The sequence below is a fragment of the Myotis yumanensis genome, unplaced genomic scaffold (genome assembly GCF_028538775.1).
Source record: "Myotis yumanensis isolate MYYU_CA2020_CCGP unplaced genomic scaffold, mMyoYum1.0.hap1 SCAF_3, whole genome shotgun sequence".
Taxonomy (NCBI): Eukaryota; Metazoa; Chordata; class Mammalia; order Chiroptera; family Vespertilionidae; genus Myotis; species Myotis yumanensis.
The window spans coordinates 210,463,938-210,478,803 of NW_027223754.1; the positions used below are offsets into that span (position 1 = coordinate 210,463,938).

At 45.0% G+C, this 14,866-nt stretch overlaps 1 protein-coding gene and 1 pseudogene across 1 annotated transcript in view; both read left to right on the forward strand.

The window, feature by feature from the left end:
* The first annotated feature begins 128 nt into the window (after positions 1-128).
* ACO2 (aconitase 2) overlaps positions 129-14,866 on the forward strand; it is a 43,259-nt gene continuing 28,521 nt past the window's right edge. The window contains exon 1 of the mRNA XM_070411208.1: positions 129-209. Coding sequence (XP_070267309.1) covers positions 174-209 — 36 coding nt within the window. The 5' untranslated portion in view covers positions 129-173. The remainder of the gene's footprint in view (positions 210-14,866) is intronic.
* Positions 5,456-5,892, forward strand: LOC139007606 (small ribosomal subunit protein eS26 pseudogene; annotated as a pseudogene).

Below are 14,866 nucleotides of genomic sequence, written 5' to 3' on the forward strand. Positions count from 1 at the left end.
TGGTTGCTAACATGGGAGCTCGGCCCACTGCGCTCGCGGGCTCTGGAGCCTCAGTGGAAGCCCCGCCCTCTCCGTGACGCCTCTTGCCTCAGGCCACGCCCCCTGCCCGAAGGCTTTAAATTGGTCGTGTGGCACGTCACTTTCACGCGACCTCATCTTTGTCAGTGCACAAAATGGCGCCTTACAGCCTCCTGGTGACCCGGCTGCAGGTGAGCGAGCTCGGGGCCCTCCGGGTTCACGGGGGCGGGTGCCTTCCAGTCCGCCTGCGGCTGTGGGCGAGGCCGGGCCGGCCCGACCGGCGGTGACGTTTTGTGTACCTGTCGCGGCCGTGGGCCCAGCGCCCGTGTCGGGTCCTCCAGTGCCTGAGGTCAAGGCGTCCCCGCTGTCAGCTCTCCCGGCCCTGCCCCCGCCCTGCGGGAAGTGTGGGTGGCGGCCGTGGCGGCCTGGTGAAGAATGGAGGCATTCTTTTTGAGGACGGCACTCCCCTTCCCCGTAGGGTTTCTTTCCGTCCCTCAAGGTGAGGACAAGGTGACTGGGGGGCATGGGCATTGCTGAGCCCGCTAGGCCCGGAGCTTGGAGGCCTCATTCTCACCTCTCGGCAGCGGAGACCTGCCGGCGAGGTGCGTTCATAGCCGCCGGGTCTGGAAGCTGGAGAAGAAACGAGTGTCCTGGCCCATCTGTTGCGGATTCTATGGAATCCATGGCCAGGAATGAAAGGGGGGTCTTCAGGCCCCGGATGTAGTAAATAGTAAGAACAGTAATCTCTCACGTTTGCACAACACCGCAAGATTGTTTTAATTGCTGATCATGTTTTAAGCCATATAATCACCTGGTGAAATTATTATTCTCATTTGATAAGGAAGGAAATTGCTAGAAAGTAGGTGAAAGTTGCTGCTGTCACCGGAGTGGCCTGAGCATCTTGTCCTATAGCCCCTCTGTCCTCCTTGTTCATGTCAGCCTGTCCTCACCGGACTTTCCGAGCCACCGTGCGATTTTTGAGCTAACATTTATGTTTTTGAGAGTACCAGCATGGAGTATTTTGAGCTCACAATGAGTGGCTTTCCAGCTACTAGATGAAAGGGTAAAGAGACTCAACAGTTTGACCTTGACTCCCCTGTTATGAAGCATCTAGAAAACCTACTGTAACTGCCAGATGGGCTTTTCACTTCTAACGTGACAGCCCTAGGAAGGTGTGTACGCGGTGGTTCAATGTCTAGCATGTATTTTGTTAATAAAAATAAGGCAATTGTTTGTAAACATTCTCAGAAAGTCTTTGAACTTTGCTAATCTACTTTGAATCAAGTAGCACAACTTGGATTTAAAAAGAAATTGTTATATGCTGTACTCAGCAAGCGTTGTGTTACTAGAAGTTATTTTTTTTTATTTTGCTTAAATTTAAACCATATGTTTAAAGTTAAATCATTCATCTTAAAAATACTTCTGACCTCTCAATTCTGGGCAAAGACAAGGGATTTTCCCTAATTACCACCTCAGATCTTTTGATTCTCCAGGTTAACACTGTGGAAATACTGTAGTTGTTTCTTCCTGATCCTGCTGTCCCATGATGTAGTGAAGTCAGAAAAGATTATTTAAGAAAAATGATTACAGACTTAGGGAGCGTGAAAGAAAGGACTAATGTCACAGTATTTTTTAACTGAAAAGGAGTTTTGGAAAGCATGATGTTAGATCAATGTAGAAAGAGATCTGGGCTATAGTTTATATTTTGCCCTCATCCTGTGACCTTGAACAAGTTACTTCTGTATCCTAGTTTCTTCATCTGTCATTTGGCTTCCATTCAGATTGTTATGATGATTGTTATACAGTCATGAGACAGTTTATGATCATCATATAGTCCAACTTCCTCTTTTACAGATAGACAAAATCCAAGACCTTAAGAGCCTGGGTGACTTCCAGGGACAGAGTCAGGATTAAAATTCAGGTCTGTTCATGAAGATGAATGAACAACATTATACCACACTACCTCCTAATAGCCAGGCTGTGTTAAGTAATGGCCAAATGGCCAGCTAACACTGCCCTCTGATACCTTGTAAATTTACCTCTTTCGTGTTTAGCTCCATTGGAGATGTGATGGAACTACCTTGGTTGTCATGTCTGCAGAACTCTGTCTATGCATTTAATATTTTCCTATCTCATTCACCACATATTTACTGAGCACCATGGCTTGCTTCAGATACAATGATAAGCAAAGCAGACAATTCCTGTCCTCATGGAGTTTCCACTATATTATAATGCATTCTACTTCAGAGAACCTTGGAGATCTTTCTCAGCCAAGATATTTTTCTTCTGCCCTTGACTGGACCAAAGGTGAAGGTAGATAATAGAATGATGGCAATTATAGTACCACTAGCTAACATTTACCTTACTGTGTACCAGTAATCTCACATGACCCTGCGAGATAAGGCAAACCTATTCGCCCTGTCTTATAGATGAAGAAACAGGATTAGAGCAGAAGCATAATGTAATGGTTAAGAGCATGGATTCTTGCATCACACTACCTTATTGGAATGCTGGCTCTAATACTTACTAGCTGTAATGTTGGGCACGTTACTGCACCACTCTATACCTATTTCTTCACCCGTGAGATACAGATAATAAGAGTACTTCAGACTGGTCTAGTAATCATATTATAGTTGCAAAGTATTTAGAACCTTGCCTGCATGTAGTAAGTGTTATTAAGTAAAATAAAATAAACTTGTCTAGGGCCTTATCACTAGAAGATGTCATTTGAGTTAGCACCTTTCTGTTCCAAAGCCTAAGGCCCCAGCCACTGCACTATTCTGCTTTCCTTTGGCATCAAGATTCAGCCTGTTGCCCAGGGTACCATTAATGCTCCATAAGCTGAGAACGGTATTCTTTAAATTGAAAGTGTTCTATCATTTGACAGTACCTGCTACCAGGTAGTAAGATTAGAAGCAGAGTGAAGAAAATGGAGGTGAAATTTTTGAAAATCCACATTTACTTTCTGTTTTTTAAAAATTTAGTTTTCTGTAAAGGGCTGTGGGTGATAAATAAAAGGAGTCGGGGAATTTGCAAATACATTTCTTAGGTGTTTGGTTTTGCCTTAAGGTTCTGAGCTGCTGAGTTCTCATGTGGCTTTGGGATGCCGTGTAACCTTTGTCTGTAAATCTGAGATGGCAGTTAACCACGAAGAGACCTGATGTTTGGCAGAAGTTAGAAGTGCCTCTATAAAGTGCCATGTAGGTTTCATGTTCACTGTAGTGTCTTCTCAGATGTCCTGTAGTCAACTGTTGATTTGAATTGAGTGAATGAGTGATTGACTGGATGAATAAACAAACTTCCAATGTCAATTTGAGAGAGGGGATAAAATCACTGTCTTGAAGACCAGGGGAGCACACCATTGCCTTTTGGACCAGCTGTTCCCAAAACATTTATTGAAAGTTTACTATACGCTTAGTGCTGTTCTAAACATTGGGAGTGCAATAGTGAACAAGCATAGTGGAACTTGTACTGTAGTTCCGGAGAGACAGAAGAGGAACAAGTAGACAAATAGGATGCGTCTACTAAGCGCTAAAAGGAAGATAAAATAGGATAGTGTGGTAGAGTAGGGGTGGGATGTGGCATGGCTTTAACCGGGGTAGTTGGGGAAGGCCTCTCAGAAGAGGTGACATTTGAGATGATACTTCAATGATAAGAAGACAGTCTCTCAGCGTTTTGGAAGGGAAGACTTCAAGTAGAAGGAGCAGCATGTATAAAGTGCCTGAGATAGGTATGAGCTTAATGTGTTGAGGATAACAAATAAGGCCAGTGGTTGCTATGTTGAGAGGAAAGGAAGGTCCAGGCAAGAGGTAGCAGCCAGAGTCATGGCTCTCCTAAGGATTTTGAGTTTTACTCCAAGTGAAATTGAAGCTTTTAAGCCAGTGATGGCGGACCTTTTGAGCTCGGCGTGTCAGCATTTTGAAAAACCCTAACTTAACTCTGGTGCCGTGTCACATAGAGAAATTTTTTGATACTTGCAACCATAGTAAAACAAAGATTTATATTTTTGATATTTATTTTATATATTTAAATGCCATTTAACAAAAAAAAATCAACCAAAAAAATGAGTACGCGTGTCATAGGTTTGCCATCACTGTTTTAAGCTGTGGAGCAACAGGACATGATTTATGGTTGAGAAAAATCACTTAGTCTGCTGCTTGGGTGACGGACCACAGAGAGAAAAGGAGGCAGGGAGACTAGTATGGCTGATGGATTAACCAGGGAGTGGTGAAGGTGTCTAGGACTCTGGTGCTGGTAGTGGAGATGTTTTGGAGGCACATGGGTTGAATGCGGAGTGTGAGGGATAGGGAATAATTAAGGATGATGCCTAGGTTTGGGGCTTGAACAATTGAGGGATGGATGAACTTGAATTCAGTAGTCATGTGTTTGCACAGCACTTGTAAAACTTAGGTGTGGGCCGAAGCTCACTTATAAATTCTTGATCTTTTTAATTAGCTCTCAGCAAGTTACCTGTATTTTACAGGTAAGGACTCTGGATAGGGCCAAGTGTCTTGTCCTAGGGTCCCTCATTTGAGTTTGAGCATCATGTGCCCTGTATGAGCATCATGAGGTGAGCCTTGTTCTGTCTCAGGCCTTATTCTGGTGCCTGGTGTCTCTAAGAGGCCATCTGGGAAGTATTTAAAATGAGTGTTGCCCTGGCCAGTGTGGTTCAGTTGATTGGGCATCGTCCTGTGCCTAGAAAGGTCACCGCTTTGATTCCCGTTTAGGGCCCGTGCCTGGGTTTCTGGCTCGATCCCCGGGTGCAGGAGGCAGCTGATTGATGTTCCACTCTCACATTGATGTTTCTCTTTCTCTTAAAAAAAAAAAATCAATATAAAAAAAATATTTTTAAATGAGTGTTAATGCGCCCGCCTGGCATGGCTCAGTGGTGGGGTGTCAACCTATGAACCAGGAGGTCACACACAGTTCACTTCCCTGTTAGGGCACATGCTGGGGTTGGGGGCTCAATGCAGAAGGCAGCTGATCAATGATTCTCTCTCATCATTGATGTTTCTATCTCTCTCTCCCTCTCCCTTCCTTTCTGAAATCAATAAAAAAAATATCTTTAAAAATGAGTGTTAATGCTTGAGCAGTCAGTCTTCATAGGCTCCAGCTTTGTTTGACCCTCTGTTTGGAAAGCAGTGGTGTCTCTGGGCCTGTCAGCATGAAGGAGGTGAGGGGCTGCAAGGAGGCTGCTTGTAGTCTTTAAACACAGCGCACAGAATGTCAGGAACCTGAGGGTTACTTCTCTACCACAGACTCACTGTGAGGCTTCAAGCAAGGTCTCAGCCTTCTGTTTAACCAGAAAGGTTAAGTAGTTGTCTGAGGTTACAGGTTACACATCTGCAAAATGGGGCAATTAATAGCTACCTTCCCATTAAGAGAGGGTCCTGAAGGCCTAATCATACTTGAAAAGTTCTTTAAACTCTAATGCAATATAAAATTTGTGAGTACTTCTCTCGGGTCCTCGTTTCCAAGATGACCAAGAAAAGAAGGAATAACGGTCGTGCCAAAAAAGGCCGAGGCCATGTGCAGCCTATTCGTTGCACCAACTGCGCCCGGTGCGTGCCCAAGGACAAGGCCATTAAGAAGTTTGTCATCCGAAACATAGTGGAGGCCGCAGCCATTCGGGACATCTCCGAAGCGAGTGTCTTCGACGCCTATGTGCTTCCCAAGCTGTATGTGAAGCTGCATTACTGTGTGAGCTGTGCCATTCACAGCAAGGTAGTCAGGAATCGTTCTCGTGAAGCCCGGAAGGACCGAACACCCCCACCCCGATTTAGACCTGCGGGTGCTGCCCCACGACCTCCACCAAAGCCCATGTAAGGAGCTGAGTCTTCAAAGAGTGAAGAAAAGTTCTCTGGGGGGGGGGGATTAATGGAAATTGTATTTAAAAAAAAAAAAAATTTGTGAGTAGTTTCTGGTGTTATTTTAGAATTGGGCCACTTCTAACATTGACAAAGGGACAGACTTTTCCTCAAATTGTTCCAGAATGAACCTGTAGAAACTCTTCTTTATTTTGGGGGAACTTGAAAGGTATGAAGAATGGTTTTCTTGGTTTCATTCTGTGAAGCTTGGGCCAAGGGAAAGGGCACCAGCTTTGGAGCCAAGACTGGAATTCCATCTTTGCTGTGTGGCTCTGGGCAAAATAGTTAATATTCTAGAGCCTCAGTTTCATAATTTGTAAAATGGGCACAGTATCTTCTGCCTCGGATGATAGTTGTGAGTATTAAATGGGACTGCATGTGTAAAGTATTTGAGGCAAATCTGGCGCAGGGTATAGGCACTTGGTGAATGTTAGTCTCTGTCCCTAGCCCTGCAGATGGCCTACAGACTCCATGGCCCCAGCACTTACCTTCAGCTCATACGTTTAAAAAAGACTGGCTCCCGGTGTGGTAGGGACAACCCCGGTCAGGTTGAAACGGCCCCGGTGTGGTAGGGACGACCCCGGTGAGGTTGAAACGGCCCCCGTGAGGTAGGGACGACCCCGGTGAGGTTGAAACGGCCCCCGTGAGGTAGGGACGGCCCCGGTGAGGTTGTAACGGCCCTGGTGAGGCTCAGACGGCCCTGGTGAGGTTGAGACTACTCCAGTGAGGTGGGGACAAATAAAGGGGACCAGTATGGACTGATGAACAGGGGTAGATACAGAAGCAGAGCAACATTGAACAGAATGTTAAACTACAGTGGGAAGCCTGGGGAGGGTTGGGGGGGGGGGGGATTAAGAGACCAACTGAAGGACTTATATGCATGCATATAAGATTAACCAATGGACACAAGACACGGGGCGGGGGGTAGGGGCCGAGGGAATGTCAAGGGGGGGCAAAAAGGAGACATATGTAATACTCTTTGTAATACTTTAAGAAATAAAAATTATTAAAATATAAAAAAAAAAAAAAAAAAAAGACTGGCTCTAGGAAAGTTGTGTGTTCCTTCAGTAATCTCCATGGATACTGGGAATGTACTGATTGTTCAGGAAAACCTTTTGGGTACTGCTCATAAGAGAGTTGGGAGAAGAGGTAGAAATGAATCCACTGGTTTCCTATTTTTTTGTTCTCTAAGTTGAAGGACAACATTGAGAAAATGAGCTCTTGAATTGCATTTACACTATTTTCATAATTAAATGTTAAATTCCTTGGGGATTTTAGGGGCAGTAGGAGTATTTCTGTTTTTGACTACAGAAATGGAGATGGTTTCTGATTGGGAACTTTAATTCTGTGGCCAGTGCTGGGAGGAGGTACCTAAGGGTCTCAAGAATTCCTTTAACCCCTGCCCCCAATTCAGTGTTTGGCTCCCTCACCTTCTGCTGGATATTCGTGGTGTTACTGTTGTTTTTGTTCACGGAGAGAGCTACAAAGCTGGTTGAAGACAAGGGCTTTGCCTGTGAAAGAGCTTATATACATGCTGGTGAGGAAGAGATCACTCAATTGCTATAATAATACACTGAGCTGAGGTAAGGGGAGGGACCGCATGCGGGAGGGGCTTGCTCCACACTGGACCACCCTGGACCTTGGCAGTTGCCCTGGCATATGTAGTCAGGCCAGTCACTGAACTAGATCTTGTTTTACAAATACTGTCTGTTTGTCCCTCACAACCACCCTGAGCAGTAGGTATCATTAGCCTGCTTTCAAGATGTAGAGACTGAGGCCCAGAAAGGTTAAATAGTTGTCTGAGGTCACAGCTAGTACAAACAGCCAGATTTTGAATGCAGATCTGTTTGGCTGCAGAATGCAGGCTTTCTACCACTCAGCCAAACTGTTTCCCCAGAGTCCTCCCCTGGGGTAGAGAGTGAAACTAGACGTCTGTAAAGTAGGCGAAATAGAGGGGACACGGTTCGGTTGGCTCCATGTCTGAATGTATGTCTGTTTGGGACCGTGAATGCCTTCTGCTCAAAATACCTGCAGAGCTTGAGGGGGAGAAGCTAAGCTCTGGGTCAGCCTCACAGGCTGCCTCCTGAGCTCGAAATAGTGCGTTGGTGCAGAGCTGCTCCCTGGGGGCCTGAGTAGGGCTGGGAATTTGCATGCATTTCACTGTGTGCCTGGAGTTTGCTGCTGACGCCAACAGCAAAGGAGAACTAGACAGATGAGTGATTCTATTAACTGATTCCTTAAAGGAACCCCCTACTGCCTTGGAGCCCATTAGAGGCTGTGACTCTACTCCCTGTCACCTTTCCAAGTCTCTGAAAAGGACTGCATCACTTTTGTGCCTGCCAGTTGCATAGCAACCGAGCTAGCTCATTGCCTCCCGGCAGGAGGGAATTGTTTCACTTTGGATTCTTAGGAGAGGTGCCAGGTATCGCCTACCAAGGGTGGGAGAAAATTGTTTGAAACAGCGGAGGTGTGGGAATATGCTTTTTCTTAGGAAGCTGTTGACTGACATGCATTCCTGTGTTGTTCACCTAGGCAGTGTCCACCTGAGGCTTCCCTGCTAGGAAGAGCTAGGCAGCAGGTTGCTGCAAGCTATGTGCCTGAAGGGTCAGGGTCAGAGGAATCAGGGTCTTAGCTACCCAAGAGCTCGAGGTCATCATCCTGCCTGATAAGGTAGTGCGATCCCACCGCTGGGCTAGGCCTGTTTAGGTTGGATGACTCCGTGCTAGGCGTTCAAGGATAGGAAGAGTGGATAAATGAGACGTTTTCAGTCCCATTTCCATTCTGAGATGCGCTGTCCTGGTGTTTATGACCTTCTGGTGTTTGGTGGTTGGGAAGAGAGTACAAGGCATAGTGGGAAACAGCAGCCTTCTTCCCATTCCAGCCCCCAGAGGCAACCACTGACAGGAATTTTGTGTGCATTATTCCAGACTGTTTTCTCTGCATTTCCAAGCAATACATTCTTTCTACTCTTCACAAGATCTCTGCTCTCTTATTCCCATTTTACAGAAGAGGAAACTGAGGCTCAGCTGGCGGAGCTGAGATTCTAAGCCAGATGCATCCCGCTCTAGAGTGGATGCCCTTTCTGTAACTTGGCACTGGGGTTGCAGTGTTTCTGCCATGGACCTGGCCAGGTCGGAATGTGGCTGGAGACTTGTCTCTCTTACAGAAGCAGCTGCCTGCAGAGACCGGGCCTCCTTCAGGAGCCCAGCTTGTTGGGACAGCTCACTTGCTCGGAGTGCTAGTGCCCGCTGACACGTTCCCTACGGCAGTGCTGGCGTAGGCCGTGCTTCACAGGATGGACAGAAGGTCAGACTGGCCTCCTGCCTGAGAAGTTGTCAGTTCCTTTGGTTTGGACTGTTCTCTGGATACAAGTGGTCCCAAGGGAAGCCACTGTCCCTTGAGATGAGAGAGCAGCATGTCTGACCTTGGCCAGATGGGGAGGCCAGAGTTGTGAGTGGGTGTGCATGTGACATGCCCCGGGTGGGCCACTTTCCCATATGCTGTGTCTCTGAACAGGCACTGAAGGCTTAGCACAGCCTTTGCCACAGGCACTCACTACTTGAGCTTGAAAGCATTAAATCATTGCTCTGCCTTCATCTGTTCTGTCACCAAGTATTTCTTGAACAACTGCTCTGTGTCAGACATTGTCCTGGACTCTGAGTATACAGAGGTGACCAGAATAGACAAGTTTTCTGCCTTTGTGCAACTTACATTTTAGTGGAATTTACTTTCTCATCTGTCTGAGTCACCATTTTCTCATCTAAGCTAGGAACACAATGACCTGTAATAATCCCACTTGGCACAGTTGGGAGGGTAACCTTGTGATCTTGCCTGGCACAGTTTCACTTTGTTTCTTCTTCTTCTTTTTTCTTTCATTTATTTTCTTTTTTTTAAAAAAAAAAATATTTTATTGATTTTTTACAGAGAGGAAGGGAGAGGGATAGAGAGTTAGAAACTTCGATGAGAGAGAAACATCGATCAGCTGCCTCCTGCACACCCCCCACTGGGGATGTGCCCGCAACCAAGCTACATGCCCTTGACCGGAATCAAACCTGGGACCCTTGAGTCCGTAGGCCAACGCTCTATCCACTGAGCCAAACTGGTCAGGGCCTTTCATTTATTTTCATTTCATTTCATTTCTGGTCTAGCTCCTCAGTGGGGTCAACACTGAGTATGTTCCTTCCTTCAGAGTTTGTCCTGTGTCAGTAAATGCAGGATCAGCAGAGCCTTTGTTAATCCTTGGGGGCCCTGGAGATTTGTAACCATCCAGCAAGGAAGGGGAACCTACAAGACCTGGGAATCACTCCACCAGACACACTGAGAGCCCACTAAACAGGCTGAGAGACACTGTGGGGAGCATGTGAGAAGGGCATGGGCTCAGCATTCCCAGCTGTGTGGCCTTGGGCAGGCCACTTCCTCTGCATCTTCAGGGCAGTTAGCGAGGCTGAGCTCTTTACAGTGTCACTGGCACCGAGCAGGTGGCAGCTGACATTTACCCAAAACAGATCTCAGGGCATCTGGCTACTGGTCACCCTGATGGGAGACTCCCACCCAAGGTAAAATTAGGGAGTTGGTTTATAGCAGAGGAAGCCCTATAGGGATGCTTAGATTGAAGAAGACACAATTACGGTTTTCAACAGTTTGAAGGGCTAAAGTGTGGAAGAGTGGCTAAGTTAATTTGATCTGGTTCTAAAGGACAGGGCTGGGAAGGGTGTCTGGCACTGGGCTGGGTACTTTCACATAGGTACTCTTTAAAAAAAATATTTTTATTGATTTCAGAGAGGAAGGGAGAGAGAGAGAAACGTCAATGATGAGAGAGAATCATTGACTAGCTGCCTCCTGCACGCCCCCTACCGGGGATCAAGCCCAAAATCCGGGCATGTGCCCTTGACCGGAATAGAATCTGGGACCCTTCGGTCCGCAGGCTGACGCTCTATCCATTGAACCAAACCGGCTAGGGCAGTGGTCGACAAACTTCGGCCCCTTGAGTGTGGCTTACAAAATACCACGTGCGGGTGCACACGAACAGTGTGATTGAAACTTCGTGGCCACACTCAAGGGGACAAAGAGCCGCACGTGGCTTGCGAGCCGCAGTTTGCCGGCCACTGGGCTAGGGCATAGGCATTCTTTTTTAATCCTCACTGCAGCCTGTGAAGGTGTTAACTCCACTTACAGATGAGAAAAGCAATGTTTCGAGGGTTAAATAAAACCACACAAGGCTACAGAGCTTGTTGGGCAGAGCTGGGATTTGAGCCCAGGTCTCCAGCACTAGAGTCTGTCCTCTGAGAGAATGGAGGCACGTTTCCGTTCAATATAAGAAGCATTTGCTGTAAAGTATTAGGCCTGTCCAGCAGTGGAATAGACTTTCTGGAAGAAAATGAGCTTCTTAGCCTAATCTTGTCGAATCGGGTTATGGAGTTTGCCAAAGAGAGGTTTTCTGCCTTGAGGCTGCCCTCCTCCCCTCTGTTCTAAGAAAGTGAAGGGTGAACACTTAGTGAAAGTCTGTCTTTTAGATAAGAGCCTGGTGTTTGTCCAGGAGAATTTCACAAGGCCAGAGACTTGGGCTCCAAGTATGGGAAAAAATTTTCCATGTCCTAATTGTTGTGACATCTGGGCTGGATGGCCTTATGGGTGAACTGAGCACTGAGTATGTTTTACTTTTTGATTTAGGAAATAAAAACAAAACCCAAGTAAGTTATTATTTTTTTTAAAATATGCCCAAATCGCCGAAACCGGTTTGGCTCAGTGGATAGAGCGTCGGCCTGTGGACTGAAGGGTCCCGGGTTCGATTCCGGTCAAGGGCATGTACCTGGGTTGCGGGCACATCCCCAGTGGGAGATGTGCAGGAGGCAGCTGATCGATGTTTCTCTCTCATCGATGTTCCTAACTCTCTATCTCTCTCCCTTCCTCTCTGTAAAAAATCAATAAAATACATTTAAAAAAAAAAAATAAATAAAAATAAAATATGCCCAAATCATCATTCTTTTTAAAATAATACTGATCTGCTGGGGGGTGGGAGTGGCCGGGGAGGGGCCGATGGGGGAAAAAGACATATGTAATACTTTAAACAATAATAATAATAATAATAATAATACTGATTTGGCCCTAACTGGTTTGGCTCAGTGCATAGAGCGTCGGCCTGCGGACTGAAGGGTCCCAGGTTTGATTCCCGTCAAGGGCATGTACCTTGGTTGTGGGCATATCTCCAGTAGGGGGTGTGCAGGAGGCAGCTGATGTTTCTCTCTCATCGATGTTTCTAACTCTCTATCCCTCTTCCTTCCTCTCTGTAAAAAATCAATAAAATATATTAAAAAAAAAAATACTGATTTGGACTGCTCATACCCAGCCAAGTGATCAGCATATTATAAGACTCAGTGATACCTACTTTTAAGGTAAAATTAATTTCTTACCTTTTTTCTTTTTTTAAAATTTTTATTTATTGTAGTTAATATATATTTTTTACTTTTTGAATGTATTGGGGTGACATTGGTTAATAAAGTTATATAGGTTTCAGGTATATAATTCTATAAAACATCATCATGTCAAGTCTTCTTCCGTCACTATTATCCCCATACCCTCTTCTATCTCCCCCACCCCCTTTCCTTCTGGTAATCACCATACTGTTGTCTGTGAGTTACTTTTTAATTTTTATTTTTTTTGTAATTCTTTCATCTTTTTCATTATTTTTTTTTCTTGTTTATAAAGGTACTTGTAAGAAACTTGGAAAATACAGAGGTATAAAAAATTAACATTTTTGCCCTGACCGGTTTGGCTCAGTGGATAGAGCGTCGGCCTGCAGACTCAAGGGTCCCAGGTTCGATACCAGTCAAGGGCATGTACCTTGGTTGCGGGCACATCCCCAGTGGCGAGTGTGCAGAGGGCAGCTGATCGATGTTTCTCTCTCATCGATGTTTCTAGCTCTCTGTCCCTCTCCCTTCCTCTCTGTAAAAAAATCAATAAAATATATATTAAAAAAAAATTAACATTTTGGTAAATTTCCTTCCAATGTTTCTTAAGTTTTACAATTCAAATTAAAAACATGTACAATAAATAGTACATTTATAATCATACAAGTAACATTGAGAACATTATAAATATTTGAAACACAACTGACAAAGCTAAAATCCTCCATTTCTATCAGGCCTTGATTGAATTTCCTCCTTCCCTAGGAGTAGAAGCACGTCAGTTGGGGTGTGTCCTCTGAGGGGTAAATCTACATACATAAATGTACATACAGAAGTACAGAGTGTTAAAGCACTACGTTGTACATTTTATCTATAACTTAACAATGAGTCTTGGGGATTTTTCCCAAAGTGTTGTACAGTATTCCACAGAATGGATGAAGTATAACTTTTTGTTTCATTTTTGATTGATTTGAGAGAAAGAGTGAGAGAGAGAGAGAGAGAAACATTGATTTGTTGTTTCACTTACTTATGCATTCATTGGTTGATTCCTGTATGTGTCCTAACTGGGGATGGAACCCGAAACCTTGGCATTACAGGATGATGCTCTAACCAACTTAGCTACCCGGCCAGGGCTAAAACATAACCTTAAAAAAAATAAACGGACATTTATGTTGTTTCTAATTTTTTAACTATTTCACTTAAAGGTGCTTTGAGCATCCCCCCCCCCCACACACACACTCTTTTTTTTCTTAATTTAAATTTTTTATTGCTTAAAAATATTATGTAAGTCTCCTTTTTCCTCCATTGACCTTTCCTCACCCGCTCCCACCCCCCAGCACATGCCCTCATCCCCCTACTGTCTGTATCCATTGGTTGTGTTCGTATGCTCATTGAGCATTCTTGCAGCTGCCTTGTGTATAGGTATGGTGTGGGTAGATATGGAGAAGTGGAATTTCTAGGTCATTATGTTGTTACTAAGGTTTTTGTGTGTGTTTTTTTGGTTTAATAAAGTTTTATTTTTCAAAATGTACAGTTTCGGCAACTGCTGAGATTTTATGTCGAGAAAACATACGATTCGTTTGAGTCCCAGGGGGTATTGAAAAAACACTGTCGAAGAATCCCAAACAGCGCAACCGCACTTTCTCTAAATGAGTACAAAAAGACCCAAACAGCGTGATAGCGCTTGTTTTATTTTATGTCGAGAAATACCAAGCAGCACGATTGCGCTGCTTGGTATTTTATGTCGAGAAATACCAAGCAGCACGATTGCGCTGCTTGGGACTCAAACGGTTAAGGCAAGGGTGGGGAACCTTTTTTCTGCCAAGGGCCATTTGGATATTTATAACATCATTCGCAGACTATACAAAATTGTCAGCTTAAAAATTAGGCTGCTATATTTGGTCAAACATTTAATTAACTCACCCCTAATGCCTTGGCAGGGCCAGACCACATGATTTCACCGATGTTCCCCGCCCCTGATTTAAGGAGCTCCTGAAGGGTTACCCTGGCCAAGGAGCCCAGGGTCTTCATTCAGTGTCTGAGAGACAACAGCTGAGGGTTATAGATGGGAACAGCTTGAGCTTATAGTTGGGAACTTCCTTTCAGAGTTTGTCATACGTTGCTTTGTCAGACAAAACTAGGTTATTGAGGTTGTCCCGAACTTTGTCTTTGGGTCACGTCTTCTTTTTGGCCTTGCCCCAGATTGTTCACTGAGTCTTTGTCTTTCTTGGCCAACGTTCCAGCATCTTTCTTCTTGTCATCCTTGGGCAGCGTCGCACTGGAAGAGCAGCTGCTACCACTGCTGCCTCGATAAGAGCCGTTGTTACTAAGTTTTAAATGCTAGGCCCTCGTTGAGTAGCTCAGTTGGTGAGAGCATTGTCCCAATACGCCAAGGTTGCAGGTTTGATCTTGGGTTAAGGGCAAGAAGAATTGCCTTTCTTATTTATGGGTTCATTGGCTGGGTCAAGAAGCAGCCAATAAATGCATAAATAAGTGGGACAACAAATCGATGTCTCTCTCTCTCTCTCTCAAATCAATGATGATAAAAAGTTTCAGTAGCTATTGCCAGTTCTCACT